Raw genomic sequence first — 25,170 nt, 5'->3', positions numbered from 1 at the left:
TTGGAGACTGTCAGAAATGTCTCGTTTACAGCAATCCATGCTGAATTTTGGCTAAGGTCCCTTCTGCTATGCGCTCTTTTCATACCCATGAAATAAATGATTAAATTGTATTCAGCTGTGAAATTACACTTGTGATGTCACAATACTTTAGAAATATATTTCTGAGATGTGGACTGATTATAAAACAGTTTATTCACTCTACAAATGACTGTAGATGTGTAATAGCCATTGAAACTGACCCTTATTAAACTTATGATGGAATATAGCTATTAAAGTGACCCTTAATGAGCTCATGATAGAATAAATGTTTTGACAAAAGTAGAATAATATTTTTACCAATAATATTTTCACTTTAAAAATGTATTGGTAATGTTTGTACTGACTATGAGGAATAAGTTTTGAGATGGACAGTTGAACAATAGTGTAGTCTAAAGCAACACCATTAAGTTGAAATCTGTTCAATTTTTTTTTAAAAAAGGGAGGGGAGCTGTTAAAAGGTAATTTCAGATACTACACCTGCTCCTGAGTTTTTGTCAATTTTTTGGTTTTGTAATCACATTTTTCAATTTTTTAAAATGATTTTCTCTTCCTGTTCCTCTCTGAAAGATCTGCACAACATACCATGTCAGCTAACTCATATGGCCCCAGAGCTGTCATCTTTTCTTAACATTTCTTTCTTTAAACTTTGGTCTTGTGGAATCTCACATATTAAGTTATTTTATATAAATTATGCTTCTTTATATCTTTAAAACCTTGATTTTAAAAGCAGTGTAATTTTTCTGTCCCCCCACACCCTTTTATGTCTAGCATTTGCAAAATATTGGAATTTGCAAGTGTGTGTTTGTATTTAAGCAGGCGTTCTCTGGCACTTTGCGCATCAGGATGGTTCTCTGATCTCATCACATCCTCAAAGTTTGTTAATGCTAATATGTGGGATTTCTCAGTATACCCTTATATTCAGAGTGTAATTAATACTAATGTTCAATAATGAATCTGATTATTAGAGGAGGGGGTGTGTGTGTGTAATTGCGAAGAGAGATTAATCAATCTTTACTTTGTTTTGAATAAAAAGACTAATCCTTATGCCTCTGGAGTAAGGTTTTTTTAAGCATTACACTAGTTACTGTCTTTCCGCTTTGTACTCTATAAAATTCAGTTTGTGACTCACAATTATTACAGTTGTACTTGGAGTCCTCAAACAGGATACATTAGAACATATCAGATTCACAGCTAAGGTCTTTGATGTATATAGAAAGTCCTGCTGAGGGTGGCATGGGAGTTATTATTGTTAATTGAGAAAACCCCACTGTGCCAACATGGTTGTGGGCTGAATTTTATAAAGGATTACAAACCATGTAGAAATTAGAGTGAAGTGTTTTTTCCATGTATGTCAGATGATTTGTAACCAAAAAAGGTAGATAAAATTACGCCCCCCCCAAATATATATTTACTTATTGATAGTAATTCATAGGAATTTTACCTACATATTTTAGTGATTGGGGCTTGTAGATGTCCATATCTCAGCTTCTTAATACAGAAAATATTGGATTTAAATTTAAAAAGTTTACTTAAAATTTACAAGTATAATTTGAAATGCTCTGAAATATACAAACACTTGAGCAAAGGGAACCTCCTGCAAGGGTAGATTAACCTGATGGACATTTCCTACAGGATTGAAGATGATAGCCACTCAACTCTGCAGAGGAAGGGAAGGAAAAGCTCCTGGTCTCTGTTAGTGTTTCTTGAGAGTGAAATCCATTTTACCACAGAGGCTCTGCATAAAGCTCCTGTGCCCCAGTTAAGCCTTTATATGTGGTACATAGAGATTTATACCTGCCCTTTGCATTAGTTTGAATGTAACCCTGAGAAAATACATCTTACAAAATCAATACTTGGCAATCATTTTAACTCTAGTCAGGGGAGAAGACCTCTCCAGGGTCATTCATGTTGTGAGGGTGTTTGTCAAGGTGGTCAGCTTCAGTGTAATCTAGTCAATTGTCCATGTAGCTGAAGTGGCTAAGAGATTCTCTGCCACTGAGGTGAAACTGACCAATGAAACTTTGCGGAAAGGGCATTCCGGTATCCTGTATGTTGGTGAGAAATGTAAACTAGTCAAAGATTGATCCAAGTGGTGCTTGATCTGCAAAGAGGCCATTTTCCTTTGGGATTTGCCATGATAATGAGAGGAGAAGAAATCACCAGAGTTGAGCATCTAACACTACCATTTAGCATCTAATACTACTCTGGAAATATCTTTTAGTTCCTAGTATCAGAGGGGTAGCCGTGTTAGTCTGGATCTGTAAAAGCAGCAAAGAGTCCTGTGGCACCTTATAGACTAACAGACGTTTTGGAGCATGAGCTCTTGTGGGTGAATACATGCATGCATCTGACGAAGTGGGTATTCACCCACGAAAGCTCATGCTCCATAATGTCTGTTAGTCTATAAGGTGCCACAGGACTCTTTGCTGCTTTTTTAGTTCCTAAGCAATTGTCAACTTTTTCTTATATCCCAAAACATTTTGAAAGTGAAGAAGTTGTCTAGCAATTACTGTTCTGTTTCATTGTGCAAAAAATCTTTAATTTATCTAATATCAGCTCTTTTTGATTTCATATTTTAATACAAGTTTATGAGTAGGAATCTTGGCATGTTTTCTCACAACATTAATGTTGAATAAAATGGTTTTGTTGTGTGAATTTTCTTAGGGATTTATTTTTCTCTCATAATATTTTAGGAATTCATAAGCTATTTTTATCAGCTTCTGACTGATGAAGGTGATGGAAGGTCAAACAAAGTCCAGGATACATTTCCATAGGGTGGTTGGGTGATTGTATGTGTATAAGAAAAGGCAAGCTGTTGAGTTATATGTAATACTAGATGCATAGAGAAATGGATGCCATTAAACTGTTTAGGAAGAATGATGATCATAGCAACAAAAGGACTAAATCTGATGCCTGTTTGGTCTGTATGAAATGAATCATTGTTCTTGGTAACTTTAATACTGGACATATCAATCACAAAACCACACTGTAGACCATTCTGCCTATGATTTCCACTCAGCTGTGATCCGGCAGATCAGGGTATTGCATCACAACAACCAATTGGAACACAGAGCTGGCAAGTAGGAATTCAGGATAGCGGATAATGGTCCATTTTAGAAACTTTTTTATTTAACTCTGTAAGTGTCGATAGGTATATCGTATGATTTGCAAATTAAATAAATAACAGCTTTTGGCCCTCTCATTTGTCCCTCAGCTCCATGTGTCAAGGAAATTTCATGGTATCTGTGATGTTCCAGTCCAACCATTTTAAACTGAATTTTCATACTTCCAAAAAGCCATTTCAGTCTCTCCTATAACTCCTTTTCATCATAAGGGTTATTGGCATAGTGGACCATGTAAGTGTGCTGGTTCTGGAGTGCATGCACATGCTTCAGCACCCTGTTCTGCAGCTTGGGACAGTGGCTGTTAGGTGCTGGCAGCCCAGGGTTGCTAAAGAGAAAAAGAAGAAAGACCCAGGGCCAGAGGAAGGACCGTGCTTGGGGGGGGGGGGGGGGAGGATTCCGTGCCAAGCAGATGGGACTGCCTGGTGGGAGGTACCTACAGAAAGTAAAGATTGAAGCTTTTCTGATGAGAGGCTGTAGGTCCAGACAGTTGGATCTGGTTTTGGAGAAAGAATGCTGGCATCCATGGAAGTTTGTTTTGCATTGAGGTGATATTGAACTGTGAAGTTACTTTAATGAACCAAACCCCGAGAAGGGATGGAACTTCTCATGAGAGTCTGGGTGCACTTGGAAGCTAAAAAGGCAGCACACCCATGACCAGATGACATACACTGACCATGTTACAGACCAGAACACACCATAAGAGTCATTTGCAGTCTTGTGTCAAACTGGCAATCTGCAAAATTATACCTGGAAATTGGGATAAAGTAAAATGCAAATAAATGTTTCTATTTCCCAGTGTGAGAAAATGGCTCTAAAAGTGCTAACATTTCCAAGTCTGTTGGGATGTCAATAGCCATTTATGGCAAATTCAGGAGACCCAGTGGGGTAGGTTTGGGTATTGTGGTGACCAAAGTGGTTTCTAAGTTCATACTCTACACTATATAAGATTTCAGATAGGACTGAAATCATACCTAGAATGTACTGAAGCAGCTCATGAACTGTTACATAAGATCTTATTTTCCAGCTTTAGTTAATTTAACTGCAGCTGAACAATTTACCAAGCCTCATGCAGTGGATTTATATCCTGCTTTCTGTGCTTTGGCTCACTTTGCACTGAATGTGCTGGGTATTTTAGCTCATATTAAAATATTAAATACCTTATTAAGTGAACACTTTCCAAATACATCATCTTTATTTAAAAAAAAGCGTATTTTAATAATATTGATGCGTTTTATTTGAAAACGTGTATATATAACTTTGAAATGTATATTATCTTAAAATCTATTTTAGTTAATTTACAGTGAAATTACATATTAATTCTCTAGGTGAGATCAAACAAGAAATGTTAGAAGATGCACAAAACAAACTAATGAACCTTATAAACAGCACAGAAGGGAAAGTGGACAAGTAAGTGACTTTTTTTAATTGGTGTAATTATAAGTTCTTTGCTCTTCATCCTATACATCCCTTCTTAAAACTACACTAACAGAATAAGAATAGTAGTCATGGTATAGATTTAGATTTCTGCATAAAATGTTTCAAAAAATAGTGAATACTTGCATATTTTCCATTGTACAGTCATTTTAAAGCTTAGTTTTTAAAATTGAAATAAAAATGTTTGCCTAAACAGAATTAAAATATCATCTAAACAAAATTAGCATTATTGATTATTCCTTATTTATAATTCTAGTTTGACTCTATTTTCTTGACTTTCTATCTGTAGTTCAATGCTAGTACATTGTAATCTGTCTAGGGCACAAAAAGTAAGCCTTCTCACATAGCTGGTATCATCCGGATATCAGACTCTCATTTGGTTCCGCCCACTTAGAATTGATAGTAAAACTATAGCCACTCCACTGTTTCCTCCCTTAGGATTGATTCAAGACAGTACTTAGCTTCTTGCTTCTTGCTCCATCTCAGTGAAATATATCACTTCCTCAGCATGTGAATCATTGTTCCCACTGTCTCAGTAGATAATAAGGCCATTTGCAAGCTTCTCCATATTACAACCCACAGTAGATGAAGTGTTTTCGGAGCTTAAAGGAATTTGGTGAGGTTGCCATTTATTTCTTGCATCATACATTTTGACTTTGGTTGATGATGATGATAAATTAGAAAAGTGTATGTGAAATCATTTCAAGAATAAGGATTAATATGTTAATATTTTGACAACATGAGTTCTGTAAAAGCTGAATTGATTAATTAGCTCTTTCTCTTCATTTTTGTAGGGTCTTGATGAGAAATCTCTTCATTGGGCATTTTCATACTCCAAAGAATAAGCGTCATGAGGTCTTAAGGTTAATGGGAAGTATTTTGGGGATCAACAAGGAAGAGCTGGATCAGGTAATACTGCATTAAAAACTAGACTTCCTCTTTCATTTAACATATATTTGTGATGTTAGTAAAACACAATGTTGTTTTCTGCTGCTACGTTAAATGCCATGGCCAAGCAATGTTTATGGAAAATAAAAAATTTGGCATTTCATCTGTGTTCATTCTTAAAGAGGAACATTCTGATTCTACTGGATCTTACAGTGATTTTAATAGAATAATAGATGCAGGATGTCATCTTATCTGATGGATGTTGCCGTAGAGGAAGGAAAGAGCTTCACTTGGTTGTTAGTACAGTAGCTGTAATATGACAGTCTCAGAATGTTTACTTCAGTTAGTCAAACTAGTTTAACTCATGTATACAGGCTTATTTAAACAATGGTTTTATGCATAACAGGATTTTAGACCAGTGGGATATTTCAGAGGGGTGGAGAACAGTTTTAAAGCTTTTGTCAGTAAATAAGGGTTCACTGTTCGTCAAATAAGATAATCTGGAACAGTTCCCTTTGCCATTTGTGAGCAAATGTAAGGGGGCCAGCCCATAAGCTGATTTTTATTGTTTGTTTGCTTTTTGTTGGTTGGTTTTGCTGTTTTTTTCTTTATTTCAGCATTTCTCTTTTTTTAATTCTCTCTAGTTAGTGTCTGAAGACCAGAAAGGTGTTACCAGATGGGTGACTGGTTGGCTTGGTGGAGGAGGAGCTGGATCGAAGAGTGTCCCGAGCACACCTATAAGACCAACTAATCAATCTGTTTTCAATAGTGTAAGGATTAATTATACAGTTCTCTACATCTGAATGCAAAAGCCATGACAGTTATATATAAATGCTAACATTTTTAGTTTTGGTATTTTGGTCTTGATTTAATGTTGGTTTTATTGATAATAGATCTTAAATTACTTGTGTTCTTAATGCAACTACTTAGTTTTCCAACATTTTTTTTAAACCAGTAATAAACAGGAGGTTAAAAGTCCTACTGGCCTGAGGTCCATGCTAAGTGCTGGGCTACTACCAAAATATTACAGCTCTTCTAGGGATTGATGATATCATTGTCCACCAGGGACCTTTATTGTGTGAACCTTCAGAACTAGAGGTTAAATGTATTATTTGAAAGCTGGGAGTCTTCAGCAGGCTGCAGGATATAAGACCATGAAATCATACTTTGATTACAGTTTTGTCCTTCCCTTTCCCCAAAAGCCCCCCACCCTCCTTTCAATTTTAACTTGAAAGCTGGAATTCCTAGCTTTTCTGTGCTGTACGTCATTGGTCTTAGATTCAGAAGTTCTTGAGAAAGCAGCCACTTTTCAAGTTTTATAAAGTGGTGATTCTGACACTGTAGTCAGTAGACTGGAGCCTTTCTTGGTGATCAGAATGGAACATATTTGAGAATCAAGCAGGGAGCAATAAGAGGATTTGGAAGTTGTTTTTTGTTCACCGTGCCACAGAATAAAAATGTTGGAGAATTGATGTAAAGCGTAAATCTCTGACTGTAAGCTTATGGGAGGATATTGGCTACGAAAATGACACAAGCAATGAAGTGGAGTAATAAAGTAAGCCACCAGCCAGAGCTGTGATTTTTAAGGTGTAGATGTCAATTAATTTAATTTAGAAAATGTTTTTTCCCAGTGTGTTTGCTAATAATGTAAATTGTCTTAGTAGTTTCACAGGCATAAAGAGGAAGATTAATAATTTTGTATCTGCAGTGCTTATTCTCCTAGCAAAGTCTGAGTACTGTGATTTGGCTGACATCATAAGCAGTCTCATATTCATGGCATAGTGTGTCAGATAAACAAAGTGGAGAAAGTAATGGCCTTTTAAAAAAAAATCTGACATTTTCTCCTCCTTATTAAGCTGTTGTAACTTGGGTGACAATGTTCCTGTGTCCATGTTATACTGCTTATGAAGTCAATAGCAGCATGGGATTCAAGAAACAATCAGACTTTGATGGTGGAGGTACAAATGTTATCTTTGGAAATTATTAAAGTTTTAATTATATTTTTGCTGTGTCACTGAAGGTTAACTGATATTTTTTTAAATAAATTCCTTGATCACCGCATGTTAAAGTCTGATTTCTTGTGACCTTAGGGCTAGAAAAATTGTTGCAGCCCAGTACAGATCTTTTCAGGACCAGTCTTTCTTTCTAAATTCTGGCCCAGAAGCAGTTACCAGTTAAAGAAAATGATTGAAAATGTTCTAATTAGTGGGCATGTTCTTTCTAGTCTTTTTCAGAACTGTTTGTGAAGTTTCTTGAAACAGAATCACGTCCAAACCTTCCCCTACCCACGCTCTCTGTTCATGACATGAAACCTTTAGGAGCAGCAGGAATTTGTAATCCTAGTAGTACCAGATCCAGCAGTCATACAGGTAACACTATATCTTGGTGGAAAATTTGAAGTTCTGGGTTAAACCTAAAGGGAGAGCGAAACTGTGTGTATGAGTGTGTCCATCCATCCTTTCGTTCTGATGGGATTTTCTAAAGGGCATATGGGAGTTAAGCTCCTAGCTCCCGTAGACCACTTTGATATTCTATTTCCTCCTTCCCCCATCCCCAAAAAAGTCCCCTTAATCTCTGAGTGAATATATTGCTTTTGATGGTGAGAGCCAGCACTAGAGCCAGACAGATGATGGTTAATCTTCCCTGCATGTGGTTATGTCTGTGCTCTCTAGTCCTGATCTGCAGCATCCCTGCTGTTTAGCCTGGATCTCATAGAGCTGACAATGCCAAGCTTGTGATGGTTTGTCATATGTAACACCAGTTCACTTCCTAAGTATTAGGCTAAAACTAGCAGATTGTTTAAAAATGTGAGCTAATTGGAGATTGATTTTTGATCTGAGAAAGGATCTCTAATTTGTTCTCCATGTTGGTAAAGTCAGAATACTTACAGTTATACCTGTACTTGAAATACTTCCTAGCAGGTATGTGCAAAAATATCAATGGGCTTTCCTTTAGATTCTGATCCTGTAAGACACTGAGCACATGCTGCTGAGTAATATATCTTTAGGATGCTCAGCACCTTGTAGGATCAAGTCCTTAATTTAATTAATCAGAGTTCTGCATATGGAATGATCTTTTTTAATATGCTTTTTAGGACTTCATCTTTAGGTGCCAACTGTTGCTGATCATAGAGCCTTTTTAAAATAAAATTTCAAAAATTGTAAGCTGCAATATTAAGTTTTAAGTAACTTCTTCAAGCTACAAGTAAATTGGAGAAACATAAAGAGAGAATTTCCAATTTGCCATGTCAGCTTATCTCTGAAAGTATTATTTTCAATAAACTTAAATTAGGTTTCATATTTCTTTGTACTCTTGTCATTTATAATAATATAGGCAGGGTACCCTATTTTATTTGGCAAAAGCCCATTTTCCTAGTCTGGAAGAACTAAGTTCTGAGGTCCTTTATTCATTCAGGAACCATATTGTTCCCTTATAAAACCAGATACCTATCCTATATCCCTTAATTGTTTTGGTATCTAAGTTTTCAGTTGCTAGAGATATACCATGTGGAAGAAGCATAAGATAAGGATGTAAATCCCATGCCAATGCAAAAGGACTTGAGTAGCCTTGCTATATTTATAGGAGTTTGAGCCAGTTGTGTGATAAAAGATCTTTTTTTAAAAAAAAATGTATTGAATTATTATGGAGTGGCAGTAGTAACTTAGTTTCCACTATAAACCTGATTTTTTTTTTGTTTGCCTGCTTTCCCCTCTGATATCTGCACACAAAGGAAAAACATAGGTTATATCTAAGACCCTACCAAATTCAAAGTCCATTTTGGTCAATTTCAGAGTCATAGGATTTTAAAAATCATAAATGTCATGGTTTCAGCTATTTAAATCTGAAATGTCAGTGTTGTAACCCTGGGGATCATGGGTGGGGTCACAAGGCTATTTATTGTAGGGGAGCTCACGGTATTGCCACCCTTACTTCTGCACTACTAGTGGTGGCACTGCCTTCAGAGCTGGGCAGCTGGAGAGCAACAACAGCTGGCCAGGCACCCAGCTCTAAAGGCAGCGCCGCCACCTGCAGCAGCACAGAAGTAAGGGTGGCATGGTATAGTATGCTATTGTAGGAGGTGTCACAGTATTGCCACCCTCACTTCTGTACTGCTACTGGTGGGGGCGCAGAAGAAAGGGTGGCAATTCCATACCATGCCGCCCTCACTTCCATGCTGGTGATGGTGCTGCTTTCAGAGCTGGGACTGCCAGTCAGCAGCCACAGAGCTGCCTGCAGCCGGGAGGTTCCTGGAGGTGGATCTGACCCAGTCCCAGGAATGGCCCCTACCGGGGAAGAGGAAGTCCCATCCCTCCCCAGCCTGGCCAGGACTAGCAACTGGAGCATGGTGCACTGTAGGAGCCCCCAGCCCTGCCTCTCCCCTACACTAGGCAGATTTCACAGGGGAGATCAGATTTCACAGTCCATGATGCATTTTTCATGGCCATGAATTTGGTAGGGCCCTAGTTTTATCTGGGACTGAGAGAATTTTTATATTGAATTTGAAATAACTTGGACAAAAGCTAGTATGGGCAAGAGTTTTGTCTAAAAGGGGCAGATTGTGAGAAGTTGATACATGGGCAATCAAAGTTAGTATAATTTTACCAGTGGGATGTAATAATAAAGTAGATAAGTAGAGAGGATGCAGAGTTGTGAAAGCCCTTGAAGTATAGGGCAAGAAGACTGAATTTGATGCAACGGAGAAGGAGGAGCCAGTTGAAGGATAATCTGCTTTCTACACAAATGCATTGAAAACTGGTGGATTGTAAATGTTTTCTAATGTGTGTGTGTTTTTGTTTGTTTGTTTGTTCTTTGTGTTTTTTTTAAATCTCAGAAACTACAAGTTCAGGAACCAGTAGAAGACCAGATGCGAATCCATTCTTGGCACCCCGATCTGCAGCAGTGCCCCTAATCACCCCCACTTCTCTTGGAGCTGGTGGATCAGGGCATCTGCTTATGAAACCTATTTCTGATGCATTGCCTACTTTTACACCACTGCCAGTGCTGCCTGATGCCAGTGCTGGTGCTGTACTAAAAGACCTCTTGAAACAATAGATGATTCTGAATCAATATTGATGATGATCGCACTTTAAGGAAAATGAGAACTCTATATTTTATATAATTGATCACAGAGGCCTTTTGTAAAAAGCTGTGTACTTGTTTGCAGATGTACTTGGTTTTTCTTTATATTTAATTATGAACTAAACCGTGCTTTGGAAATTGTAGGAGTCACAGGAATAACTGCCTTCTTTGTTCATATTGGTTCTGAGGTAGGTTTTAAACTGGAGAAAATTTATTCTATCTCAGTTGTAGAATTGCAAAACAAACTGTAGGACTCATAAACACTACCTGTATTCTGAGTTGTTTCAGGAGTGCAACAGCAATATTAACTCTTTGGTATTGGGGTCAGTTTGTCAAAGAGCACAATCTGTTATTGACAATGGGCATGTGAGGAAGTACCACTGCAAATTAATTAATATTTATAACCAAAATTAATATAGAATAATATTTGGGATGCCCATTCATGACACAAATTCCAAAGGAGGAGGTAGGGAAGCATGTAGGAACTTAATTACTGGAGACGACAAAAATACTTGCAGTTACCCAACTATATTTTCATAAAAACACATATCCCTCTCTTAATAAGTGGATAAGTTGCATCCCAAATTTTGGGCCACTTTGAGGCACATCAGTCCTTTTTGCACCAGGAGCTATATTTTTTCCAGTCTAATAGCTGCTTATGGTAATCCAAAACCACAGGCACCAAGGTGTTAATTCTGGAAACAAAGGAGTTGGAGAATATCTTGGATTTTTTTTCCTAAAAATTCCATGTGGTGAATAGCTATCAATGGAGAATTTAACAGATCCATGGGAATTTTAATATATATATACATGCTGCAGTACTGTAATGGTTTAAGATGTATATTTAAAAGACTTTTATCGTGCAGGATTTGATTTGAAACAGGTTTAAAGTTTGAACATATGTATAGAATTTAGGTAAATAGATGTTTACTTATCCCAGATTTGTAAATAGGTCTATATAAGACCAGAAACAAAGCCAATTGTGTAAATTTAGCTGTGAAGACTTGTACACTTTATACTACATGTTGCAGGTAAAGTATTGAATTGCATACTGAAAGTTAAAACTAACCTTCTTAGAAAAACAGTTAAAATCTGCAACAAAACTTCTTCGTTTAAAAATGTCTAGTTTCTAATTCTGTTTATGCCATTCCTTGTTTAGTCGGTGTTAAAGGTGATTATTGTGCAAGTTCTATATTAGAACTGTCAGCCTTTAATCCTCTCCATTTTCATTACGTACCCTTAGTTTTAAGTGTTGCAAGAGTTATGTTTAAATAAAATTAATCACAGAATCTTGTATCGAATCTGTCAAAATAATGAATGCAACAAAACTTTTCTATATTTATATATAGATAAAATGGTAACATCCCTTCATTTCCTTTAAACTGTTCTCTAGAAAAGTTTCTCAATTTGTAACTCCAGTCTTCATGAAGAATTCAACTTCAGAATCACTTTCATATGATAATGACATTCCCCAATATAGCAGAGTTTTATGGATTTGAAATGGAAGGTTAAGGCAAATTTAGAAGCAGATCAATCGTTGAATTTTTGTTTCAGATCACTAATATCTGTTATAAAATCTCTATTATGGATAAATTAATGAATGGATTCAAGTCCTTTGAAATTTGATTTCTGCAAGGTCAGTAGGCATATTTGATGTATGAATGCAAATATTATGTTGTATAAGAACTAAATTTTAAATTCCTATTAAATTTTTGGATACCTTTGTTGAGAATATTCAGGTAGGTTACTTAAAATGTGTATTGTCATTGGAAAACCATCATGGAATGGTTATTTTTTGTCCAAAAGACTCTAAAGAAAGTTTAAACCATGGGTGTATCTGTGCAATCTCTTATATACATGTAATTATATTTATTTCGGGGTCAGCAATCACTTTGAATAAAATCCTTTTGATGAGCTGATATATACAGAAATGTTTGCCTTTTAAAAATAATGTATTTTACAGATTATTAATACAGGTGGACACGTGCTGGCAGCTGTCTCCTGAATTTAGTGGTTGACAGCCACATTTTGGCTGATTACTGTTTTTCACAAAAAAGTCATCTTGATTTTTAAAAATTTTATAGAATTTAAAATGCACAGAAGTGAAACAAGTTAGCTTCATAGCTAACGAAAATAATACATATTGGGACCATTGACTTCATTGGACTTTAGATCAGGTCTGTTATGCAGTAGCTTGGTAACTGCCAACTAAATCTTCCCATCCTCTGGAAAACTTTGGCAGGGGGCAAAAATAGTCAGGAAATGTCAGAGTCCCTAATTCATGTTTCTCTTGGAGAAAGGAAAATGTATCAAATTCTAAGAAGCCCCTGGAATTGCAGAGATTGCTTCTGTAGGCTTGGGACTGTCTGTTTAGAGAGACTGTGTTTTCCTCACTGCATTCCTTCTTGGGAAATAATACTATTCAGTCCATTATTTAGCCACTAGAGAGTAAAGAAAGGTTTGAGCTGACTTAATCACACTTCCTGCTGCTATTGTAAGTAATGCCCAAGATTGCTGTTACTGAAAGATTAGTGAAAATATCTTCTGATCTTTTCTCTTTATTGACTTTTTGCATTTAATGATTCTTTGTACATAGTCTGTTTCCCATATTTACAGTCAATTAGTTAATCAGGTTTTCCTGTTGTTTGTGTGGGTCTTTCCCACAGTAGTGGCAGGGGAGAAACATTTTACACAGCAAAAAGGTGAGTATAAAATCAAAAATTGTCTGTGGGGCTTAGAAGCAGGTGCAGTCCTTGAAACTTCTTTTCACTTTTTCTTAATGGACTAGATTTTACATTTTTAATTTGACTATGTCCCCCAAACCTCCTTTCGCACAGGAAGAGCTGCATAGTGAGTGCAGTAACCTAGGTGGACACAATTAAGTCAAATGGCAACTCATAATCTGCATCTCATTTACCTTCTTGATAATTTATGCACTTGACAATGATTTTTCACTAATAATTTGTAACAAGGCAGGCTATTTGAAAGAAGAATTTATAAAGCAATAGTTGACTGATACAGTTGCGTTATTAGTACAAAACAAAATGTAATTTAACTCATATGTTTCTTTCACATTATAAGTAGGTTTGGAAGAAGGATGAGTTTATCAGTAAATGTTGGTAAATGTTTATTTCACTGTTTACACACAAACCCGACGAAAATAAAATGTCTGGTCAATGATGATTGAAATTTACAGATAGGCAAAGTAAGAAAAACACTGCTTGAGAACTTATTGGACTCAAAACCCAATGATTTAGACTTCTGAATTAGACTGATTACAAATGGACTAGCAGTTGATTAGTAAAAATAAGTATATGCTGATATAAGAATATTTAATTTATATATTTTCACATATGTTGACAAGTTATAACTGTTTGAATCTCAGCATCTACAGTCATTAAATAATTCTGACTTCCCCCATCCCCCTAATTTCCCACAGCTGAAATTTGAAAGTGTTTAAAAGTGGGGAAAATGCTTTAACCCATAATTTCATGCAACTGAGAAAATTTAAATCAGTACAAATCGAAAACAGTGCTTAAAAAGAAACATCAATATTATGCACTGAAATTATTTAAAAAAAATTGAATCCTGCCATTCCTAGTTATAAGCTTCTTGGAAGTTTTGTAGTTAAGTTCTGACACTGTTGTGACCAGTTTTCGAGGTAGCTCAGTTGCTACTTTACCACTGTCTTAAAGTTCAAGACTTATATCTTCAGTCAGTTGCAATAAATCATGTAATATGTTTAATACACATTCGTTTAATTGTGTGTTGTGGCTTTCTAGGTATCTTGACAGTCCCAGATTGAGAAGATTTAGCTGTAACAAAATGTCATTAAACTTTTATTTAAGAAAAAATGTGAATTTTTAATTTACTGTGGAGAAAAAAACTTTGCTGTGGAAACATAAATAGACTCATAGGTCAGAAGGGACCAATCTGATCATCTAGTCTGACCTCCTGCACAAGGCAGGCCACAGAACCCCACCCATCCAATTTTATAACAACCCCTATCCCAGGACCGAGTTATTGAAATCCTCAAAAATGGTTTGAAGACCTCAAGCTGCAGGGAAACCACCAGCAAGCGACCCGTGCCCCACGCTGCAGGGGAAGGCGAAAAACCTCCAGGACACCTGCCAATCCGCCCTGGAGGAAAATTCCTTCCCGACCCCAAATATGGCGATCAGCTAAACCCTGAGCATGTGGGCAAGAGTCACCAGCTAGCACCCAAGAAGGAATTCTCTGCAGCAACTCAGTACCCATCGCATCCAACATCTCCCCGCAGACCATTGAGCAGACCTGTCTGGTGGTAATTCAAGATCAATTGCCCAAATTAACGATCCTATCATAACATCCCCTCCATATACTTATCAAGCTTTGTCTTAAAGCCAGGAAAGTCTTTTGCCCCTACTACTTCCCTCGGAAGGCTATTCCAGAACTTCACTCCCCTAATGGTCAGAAACCTTCGTCTAATTTCAAGTCTAAACTTCCTAATATCCAGTTTATACCCATTCGTCCTCGTGTCTACATTAGTACTAAACTTAAATAATTCCTCTCCCTCCCTAACGTTAACCCCCTTGATATATTTATATAGAGCGAGCATATCCCCCCTCAGCCTTCTTTTGGCCAGGCTAAACAAGCCAAGCTCTTTGAGTCTCCTTTCATAAGGCAGTTTTTCCATTCCTCGGATCATCCTTGTAGCCCGTCTCTGAACCTGTTCCAGTTTGAATTCATCCTTCTTGAACATGGGACACCAGAACTGCACACAGTATTCCAGATGGGGTCTCACCAACGCCTTATATAACGGTACTAACACCTCCTTATCCTTGCAGGAAATACCCCGCCTGATGCATCCCAAAATCGCATTTGCTTTTTAACAGCCGTATCACATTGGCGACTCATAGTCATCCTGCTATCAACCAGTACCCCAAGGTCCTTCTCCTCCTCCGTCGCTTCCAACTGGTGCGCCCCCAACATATATCCAAAATTCTTATTATTAATTCCTAAATGCATGACCTTGCACTTTTCACTGTTGTATTTCATCCTATTTCTATTACTCCAGTTTACAAGGTGGTTCAGATCTTCCTGAATAGTATCCCTGTCCTTCTCCGTGTTAGCAATACCCCCCAGCTTCGTGTCATCCGCAAACTTTAGTAGCACATTCCCGCTCTTTGTGCCATAAATGACAGCTTAAAGAATCAATTGCACAAATTCATGCAGGGCCTAAATTTGGAAGGACAAGAAGTATTTATAAAAAGAATTTTGAAAGCCGAGCTCAACTTAGATTTATGTTTATCAGAATGTAACTCTCTTGGTTTTATTTGTATGTTCAAAGTCTTCCTTTCATCAAAGTGCACTTTTTGGAAATGCCTAAATATCAAATGCAAATTGAGAAATTTAATTCTGTACATATAAATATCTTTTAAACATTTTAAAAAATTCTGGTATATTTTGATATGTCTTTACAGCATGAGATTTCTTATTTTGCCACACCTGATAGTTACTAAAATCCTTATTAGCTGTTAGATAAGTGAATATCTCTAAGGTGAAAATCTACAGATTGTGGCATTTGTTTTGTGCTGCATTATGCTGTATAAATGTGTATACTTTTCCTTTTTTTTGCTGCAGCAGCAGCAGCAGCATTGCAAAGCTTTATAGCTAACAACAAAAATGATATATATAAGTTGGCAATGTATGATGCACAATGAAAAAAATTAGCAAAACAGCTGCTGGCTTTTTTTAAAAAAAAAATAACTTGCACATGTTTACAGCAGCACAAATGTCATATGTTGGGTGAACTGTTACATGCAATTGCCACAAACTTACACTTCAGTGCAGGGTTGGGTTTTTTGGTGGTTTTTTTTTTTTTTTTTTTTTTTTTGCAGTTAAGATTTAGAAACCTTAAATGTGTAGTATCAGTGGAATACTTTTTGTATCAAATAATTTAGTGCCCCAGAAAACTGATATATTAATAATAGCTAGGGACAAAAGAGGAAGTAAGATCAGAGAAAATATGGCTCTTCTATGCTGGCTGTATTAGTTGATCTTTTAGAATGGTAATTTGACCAAATTACTAACACTTGCCGATTTGATCAAACAAAAGAGAAGTAAAAGCAATTGATCAAAGAAATGAATGTGCTTGCTGAAATAAAGGTAAATATCAATTAGACATAAATACAAGAGGACATTTATCATCCAGTAAGTGCCCACATTGAGTGACTGGTTATTGTTCTGTGCTTCCTTAATTGGCGCATGTAACATAGACTCTTAATTTTTATTTTTTTAAGGATTTACATCTGTATCAGCTCTGAGCTCACTCTTTTAATGAATTTGTTCACAGCCAGTGTAAGATTCTTATTGAATGGCTTCTCACAGTCTTGATGGGATTTAATGGCATTTTACCCATGTTTTACTGGCTTTGAGAGGTGGCCTTCTCTTGGTCTTTGGTGGACAACCCATTAATATTATTGTGAATTTCACAGTAACACTTAGGTTTCCTCAATTTTCAGACCTCTGTAAACAAGCAAAATGAATACTTCGTGGACGTCCCTCTCTGCCAGCAGACATTTTGATTTGACTGTTTTATACCCTTTTTTCCCCCCTACTTGTGCCTATAGAGAGCTGTGCCACAAAGTTATCTGCTTGATGGTATTTTATTTCCTCTAGGAAAAGACAGTGAATCCACTGATATTTTAAGCTAACACTCAAATGGAGTGTTTACATGATGGATAGAAATTAGGCCTATTTTTTAAAAAAGGGAGATTCTCTTAGACATACATCCTTTGACTCCAACTTGCTGCTATATGTGCCCATAACAATTGTGTAAACAAAGGGTTACTACTGTGACTGCATAATTTCCTTGGCCAACTCCTTCTTTTTCTGACAAGACGCTATCTACTATTTTTCCCCAATCCTATCTTTCTCCTACCGCAATTCTAGCTTTTTCCATCTGGCTTTGAAAATACACCCTTCACAGTGCTCCCTGCGTCAGTAGAAGATGAGGACATATCTTGCTGCCACAGTCAGCATGACTTTCCTGGTTGCAGATGCAGAAGATATAGATCCTGCCAAAGCAACCACCATAATCATAGAGACTGAAGAGATCCTCTTGGTGCCTTCATGCAACTGGGATATGTGGAGTGGTGAAAGGATAGTAATTGGGTTTTCTTGTGGCCAAGGAAGAAAAGATGCATCCTTACCAGAGGATGGAAGTGAAGAAAAGCCATCTTGTACCTCACTAGTCCTAACTGACACGAAGTCACAAGTGCTTCTCTGCGGGCACATATTGGGACTAAAAAAGTTTTGGCAATATTAAGTGTCAGCAGCAGTCCTTGCAGTGAACTATCAAGTCCCTTGTGGTATAAAAATGTATTTAATCAGTGGCATGGTCCCTGAAGGTCTGTCTTCATGAATTCAGGAAAAATAAATTGATCTGTGTGTCTCATTTTCATCAACCCTCAAATCCAGCTACAGGCTATTTATATATGAGCCAACTTGGCACTTATTACCTTCCTAGATTTAAAACTATATTCATGTTAGCTGATAATAAACATAATATATTCAACCTTATAGCCACCAAATCTGCTGCTTGGGGAAAAAACCCTGATTGATACATTAGGTGAGCAAAGTGGAGGGTGGAATCATGTGACTAAGAGAACCAGGCAGAGGAAAAGATGGGCCAGTGAAGGAGAAATAGAACTCAGGAACAGGTTTGCAGAGTTGGAAAATGAAGAAGGGGCAGAGCAGGTGGCCGCTGAAGGAGAGAGGGCAAGGAAAAAAAGATCTGCTAGTCCTACAGGAAGAGGAGAGGAGTCAGTGGAGGCAACACCAAATATAAGCCCCAGGAGGATTGCAAGGGTGAATAGGAATCGAGAGGACTTGCAGCCAGTGGATGCAGGGGATAGACCGGAGAATCACACTGTCACCAGGAAAAGGCAGGACTTTGTGATTGGGGACTCCTTACTGAGAAGAATAGACAGGCCTATAACTAGAGCTGATCCAGAGAACAGAAGGGTGTGCTGTCTGCCAGGTGCTAAGATACGGGATGTGGACCTGAGGCTGAAAAGGATACTAACGGGAGCGGGAAAGAATCCATTGATTGTCCTTCATGTGGGAACGAATGATACAGCGAGATTCTCGCTGGAACGTATCAACGGAGACTATGCCAGACTGGGGAAGACGCTTAAGGAAATCAAGGCTCAGGTGATCTTCAGTGGGATTCTGCCGGTTCCTAGAGAAGTGCAACAAAGGTGTGACAAGATTGTAGTGATCAACAGATGGCTCAGGCAGTGGTGCTATAAGGAGGGCTTTGGGATGTACGGCCACTGGGAAGCATTTATGGACAGAAGACTGTTCTCTTGGGATGGACCTCACCTAAGTAAGGAGGGAAATAGAATTCTAGGATGGAGGCTCACCCAACTGATTAAGAGAGCTTTAAACTAGGAATTTGGGGGAGATGGTTGGGAGATGTCCAGGTGATCTCCACACCAGAATTTAACCTTGAGAGGGAAGAATACAAGTAAGAGGGGATACAGCCGTGGACAGAAGAATTGACATAACGAGGAAGGGTAGTGTGGATACCAGTCTAACAGGTGATGCTGGTGGTAGAATGTCTGTGCCTAACCAGGTAAAGAATGTCAGTGAAGCCAAACGGCAAAAATTAAGATGTCTGTACACTAATGCGAGGAGCCTAGGTAACAAAATGGAGGAACTAGAGCTACTGGTGCAGGAAGTGAAACCGGATATTATAGGGATAACAGAAACATGATGGAATAGTAGTCATGACTGGAGTACAGGTATTGAAGGCTATGTGCTCTTTAGGAAAGAGAAATAAAGGCAAAGGTGGTGGAGTAGCATTGTATATCGATGAGGTTAACTGTAAAGAAATAAGTGATGGAATGGATAAGACAGTCTGTCTGGGCAAAAATCACACTGGGAAAGAAAGCTACTAGCGCCTCCCCTGAGATAGTGCTTGAGGTGTGCTACAGACCGCCGGGATCTGATTTGGATATGGATAGAGACCACTTTAATGTTTTTAATGAAGTAAACACTAATGGGAATTGTGTGATCATGGGAGACTTTAACTTCCCAGATATAGACTGGAAGACAAGTGCTAGTAAGAATAATAGGGCTCAGATTTTTCTGGATGTGATAGCTGACGGATTTCTTCACCAAGTAGTTGAAGAACCAACAAGAGGGGATGCCATTTTAGATTTGGTTTTGGTGAGTAGTGAGGACCTCATAGAAGAAATGGTTGTAGGGGACAACCTTGGTTTGAGTGATCATGAGCTAATTCAGTTCAAACTGGATGGAAGGATAAACAAAAATAGATCTGGGACTAGGGTTTTTGACTTCTCAAGGGCTAACTTTAAAGAATTAAGGAAATTAGGGAAGTGGATTGGACTGAAGAACTTGTGGATCTAAATGCAGAGGAGGCCTGGAATTACTTTAAATCAAAGCTGCAGAAACTATCAGAAGCCTGCATCCCAAGAAAGGGGGAAAAAAACCACAGGCAGGAGTTGTAGACCAAGCTGGATGAGCAAGCATCTCAGAGAGGTGATTAAGAAAAAGCAGAAAGCCTACAAGGAGTGGAAGACGGGCAGAATCAGCAAGGAAAGCTACCTTAGTGAGGTCAGAACATGTCAGGATAAAGTGAGAAAGGCTAAAAGCCATGTAGAGTTGGACCTTGCAAAGGGAATTAAAACCAATAGTAAAAGGTTCTATAGCCGTATAAATAAGAAGAAAACAAAGAAAGAACAAGTGGGACTGCTAAACACTGAGGATGGAATGGAGGTTAAGGATAATCTAGGCATGGCCCAATATCTAAATAAATACTTTGCCTTAGTCTTTAATAAAACTAATGAGGAGCTTAGGGATAATGGAAGGATGACAAATGGGAATGAGGCTATGAAGGTAGATATTACCACATCTGAGGTAGAAGCCAAACTTGAACAGCTTAACGGGACAAAATCGGAGGTCCCAGATAATCTTCATCCAAGAATATTAAAGGAACTGGCACATGAAATTGCAAGCCCATTAGCAAGAATTTTTAGTGAATCGGTAAACTCAGGGGTTGTACTGTACGACTGGAGAATTGCTAACATAGTTCCTATCTTTAAGAAAGGGAAAAAAAGTGATCCGAGTAACTATAGGCCTGTTAGTTTGACATCTGTAGTATGTAAGGTCTTGGAAAAAATTTTGAAGGAGAAAGTCGTTAAGGACATTGAGGTCAATGGTAATTGGGACAAATTACAACATGGTTTTACAAAAGGTAGATCGTGCCAAACCAACCTGATCTTCTTTGAGAAGGTGACAGATTATTTAGACAAAGGAAATGCGGTAGATCTAATTTACCTTGATTTCAGTAAGGTATTTGACACGGTTCCACATGGGGAATTATTAGTTAAATTGGAAAAGATGGGGATCAATATGAAAATTGAAAGGTTGATAAGGAACTGGTTAAAGGGGAGACTACAACGGGTCGTACTGAAGGGTGAACTGTCAGGCTGGAAGGAAGTTACTAGTGGAGTTCCTCAGGGATCAGTTTTGGGACCAATCTTATTTAACCTTTTTATTACTGACCTTGGCACAAAAAGCAGGAATGTGCTAATAAAGTTTGCGGATGACACAAAGCTAGGAGGTATTGCTAACACAGAGAAGGACCGGGATATCATACAGGAAGATCTGGATGACCTTGTAAACTGGAGTAATAGTAATAGGATGAAATTTAATAGTGAAAAGTGCAAGGTCATGCATTTAGGGATTAATAACAAGAATTTTAGTTATAAATTGGGGATACATCAGTTGGAAACAACAGAGGAGGAGAAGGACCTTGGAGTATTGGTTGATCACAGGATGACTATGAGCCGCCAATGTGATATGGCCATTAAAAAAGCTGATGCAGTTTTAGGATGCATCAGGCGAGGTATTTCCAGCAAAGATAAGGAGGTGTTAGTACCATTATATAATGCACTAGTGAGACCTCATCTGGAATACTGTGTGCAGTTCTGGTCTCTCATGTTTAAGAAGGATGAATTCAAATTGGAACAGGTTCAGAGACAGGCTACTAGGATGATCCGAGGAATGGAAAACCTGTCTTATGAAAGGAGACTCAAAGAGCTTGGCTTGTCTAGGCTAATCAAAAGAAGGTTGCGGGGGTGGGAATATGCTTGCTCTTTATAAATATATCAGAGGGATTAATATTAGGAAGGGAGAGGAATTATTTAAGCTTAGTACCAATGTAGATACAAGAACAAATGGGTATAAACTGGACACTAGGAAGTTTAGACTTGAAATTAGACGAAGGTTTCTAACCATTAGAGGAGTGAAGTTCTGGAACAGCCTTCCAAGGGGAGTAGTGGGGGCAAAAGACATATCTGGCTTTAAGACTAAGCTTGATAAGTTTATGGAAGGGATGGTATGATGGGATAGCTTAATTTTGGCAATTGATCTTTGATTATCAGCAGGTAAGTATGCCCAGTGGTCTGTGATGGGATGTTAGATGGGATGGGATCTGAGTTACTACAGAGAATTCTTTCCTGAGTGCTGGCTGGTGAGTCTTGCCCACATGCTCAGGGTTTAGCTGATCGCCATATTTGAGGTCGGGAAGGAATTTTCCTCCGGGGCAGATTGGCAGAGGCCCTGGAGGTTTTTCGCCTTCCTCTGCAGCGTGGGGCATGGGTCACTTGCTGGTGGATTCTCTGCAGCTTGAGGTCTTCAAACGACAATTTGAAGACTTCATTAACTCAGACATAGGTTAGGGCTTTTTATAGAAGTGGATGGGTAGGATTCTGTGGCCTGCTTTGTGCAGGAGGTCAGACTAGATGATCATATTGGTCCCTTCTGACCCTAAAGTCTATGAGTCTATACTTGGGAAAACACCTTTATAAACTGATGAATCCTACCTCCTGTTCTCAAATTGCAAAAGTTGGGCTGACAGACTGCAACAAGGAACAAATTCCACAGCTAGAGATCTGTCTTTTAAGACTGCTCAGCTACAGGCCTTCAGAGAAGAACGCTGGGAATTGAAGACCGAAGTACCCCCAGCTAACTTCTGCAGTTGCAACAGGCAACTTCTAAACTAAGTCCCCACATCATGTAGCACCATCAAGAAGTTCTTAGTAGTCTTAAAGGATAGCCCAAAGTAAAGCACATTGCCATAGTCTAATCTGGAAGTGATAGAGGCTTGAGAGAGATAGAAGACATCAGATGAAGAAATGAACTCCAGGCCACAACTTTCATCTAAGATCCTAGGAACAGTGATGGATCCAACAGGACATCAAGACTTCCATCAGTTGACAAAAGGAAGACAAAACCTCTGCCACCTACTCTCACAATCAGCCAACATCCTCTCATCTTTTGTGGATTGTGCCCCAGACAGTTTGTTCTCATCCAAGCCTCAATCTCCTGCCAGGTATTAGGAAAGCAAAAAGACTACAGAGTATATAGATCATGTAGAACAGAGTGTGATCTACATAAAGATTTCACTACAACCCTAAATACCTCAAAATCTCCTTTAGTGACCTCAAATACACATTGAACAGGAAGGGTCCCAAGAAGAAACAGTGTGACCCTGCACAAGAGAGCCCTCACACATTTATTTCTAATGTCCTTTTTCTACTGAATAGTTGCTCTGAAGAAATCCAACCTGCAATTGGAACTTAAACCCCTGCTTTGAAGAAATGTTTAATGCTGACCTTCAGCTGATTGCATTTTTCTTTGTGTTTTCTTAGATCCTATTTTTATGGCATTGGTGAAAGTTACAAGCAAGGTGCAGTAGAACACAACAGAACAGACAGTGAATGTTTTGGAGTACTAATAGTTACAGAGAAACATGTTAAGGAGTCCAAGTCACAAATTGGCAAGGATGTGACTTAGCGAGGTTGAGAATGTTGATCAACAACAATCAGAGCCAGCTATTCTGTATGTGGAGGGGGCAGGGGTGTTGAAACTGCGTGGTTCTCTAAAAGGACGCTTATCTTTTCTGGCCTATGTGATTCTTGAGTCTGCTAAACTAATCTAGCAATACTAAAGAAAAGTATTTATTTGGGGAGAATTCATGTGCTTTCTACAAATGAAAAAAAAAGCACTTTAATATATACACATTTAAAAATACATCTTATCACATCATGTACACTCTTTTTTTCTTTCCAGCTAATGATTTCAGATCTGACTTGAAAATATCACAGAAGATGGGTAGCTTCCTTAAAAAAAAAAACTCCTTTGCCAGTTATTACAAGACCAAAAAGTCATGTTTTTAGGATATGCATCACTGTTTAAGAGTGGTTAGAAAAGACAGATGTATCTGTAATATAATACAATGCATACAACCTGTGAGTAGTCTTTCCATGAAAAAAATTAATCATTTTCTCCAAGTAAGTATTTTGCAGCCCATCAGAATGCTTTCACATTCATGCAGCTGTAGACTCAAGCTATATTTCTAATTTCAGAATCTTAGAGAAAGAAACTTACTAGAGAAAGATAGACCTCATCATGGGCCTGTTTAGCAGAATATTTGCTTTTATAATACAGCCAATGAAAACTTCATCCGGATCATTAGAAACACTTGAAAACAGCCCTTCTCCATGCTCTGCCTGTTTCTACAATATTTGAAGTCTGACTGTTCTGTAAACTAGATACAAGTAAAGTGCAGCTGAGGTACTTGTACTAGATTTGTGAGACTCAGAACTTTATATCTGTGTATTAAATGCTTGTTAAAGGTGCCAGATTGAAAGCTGTAAAGAGTGACATACTGAGCCTATCCACTGAACAAGAACAGCATTGACTCCATGGTATTCCCTCAATGCCTTGCCAACTTGCCTCAGTCCTGGAGAGGACCACTTTTATGGGTCAGAGAGGGTGCTGTGATTCAATCTCTATAGTCAGTCAGTGCTTGGCCTGACTGCTGAGCTTTCCAGTAGTGGTTAGTTTGCATGTGTGTCCACTGGGAAATGAAATTAAGCACACTTGTGTAGTGTGTACCTCTGTACATATGGTAATTTTTGAGAGAGAATGGGTGATAAAATCAGTGTCTCCAAAACCCTTGTTTTAAATGCTTTGATTGTCTTCATGAGAAAAATGTCTCATTTTTAAACACTGTTTGGAAAAGAAGCAAGAAGGCTTCTAAGCTTTGAGTCAGGGCAGGAGTTATTAGGGGAGTGTCCTGTGTCTATATTCACAGACAAAAACTTAGTTAATGCAGAGTTGAGGTTGCCTAGGGGTATTTCATTCTTCCAAAATGTCAGTTTTAGTTAAACTTAGACCTCTGAAAACCAGGAAACCTTAATTTTGCCCTTCTGGAGCTGGCAGTAGCCACTGGGAATAGTTCAGTAAGGATGAGGTAAAGGTTAACAAACTATCATGGGACATCAAAGATGAGAATGGTCTGTGGGTTCAGTGATGGGTTACTGAAAGTATAGTGTTAGATGAAATCTTGTAGGTAAAGGTGAAGAATTGTAAAAGGGGATGAAGAGGTTATACAATTTAACAAGTGTGAGCTTTTCTGTTGAGGAGACTCACTGAGTGTAATGTAGGAGTAAGTGGCTTCTCTTGAGTACACCTGACCAAAACACAAGTTTGGCCTTACAAATTAAAGGTGTTAGATTCCGTCCTA

The 25,170-nt window shown here is 38.1% G+C and overlaps 1 protein-coding gene across 1 annotated transcript in view; it reads left to right on the top strand.

Moving 5' to 3' along the window:
• The window catches only part of TRIP11 (thyroid hormone receptor interactor 11), an 81,345-nt gene extending 68,861 nt beyond the window's left edge, over positions 1-12,484 (top strand). Inside the window, exons 17-21 of the mRNA XM_050953171.1 lie at positions 4,490-4,571; positions 5,393-5,507; positions 6,131-6,256; positions 7,711-7,855; positions 10,318-12,484. Coding sequence (XP_050809128.1) covers positions 4,490-4,571; positions 5,393-5,507; positions 6,131-6,256; positions 7,711-7,855; positions 10,318-10,538 — 689 coding nt within the window. The 3' untranslated portion in view covers positions 10,539-12,484. The remainder of the gene's footprint in view (positions 1-4,489; positions 4,572-5,392; positions 5,508-6,130; positions 6,257-7,710; positions 7,856-10,317) is intronic.
• Positions 12,485-25,170: the final 12,686 nt, after the last annotated feature.

This window comes from Gopherus flavomarginatus, chromosome 5 (assembly GCF_025201925.1).
Source record: "Gopherus flavomarginatus isolate rGopFla2 chromosome 5, rGopFla2.mat.asm, whole genome shotgun sequence".
In the NCBI taxonomy this organism is placed as follows: domain Eukaryota; kingdom Metazoa; phylum Chordata; order Testudines; family Testudinidae; genus Gopherus; species Gopherus flavomarginatus.
The sequence above is the reverse complement of the archived record's forward strand: the minus strand, read 5'-3'. Positions and strand labels throughout refer to the sequence as shown.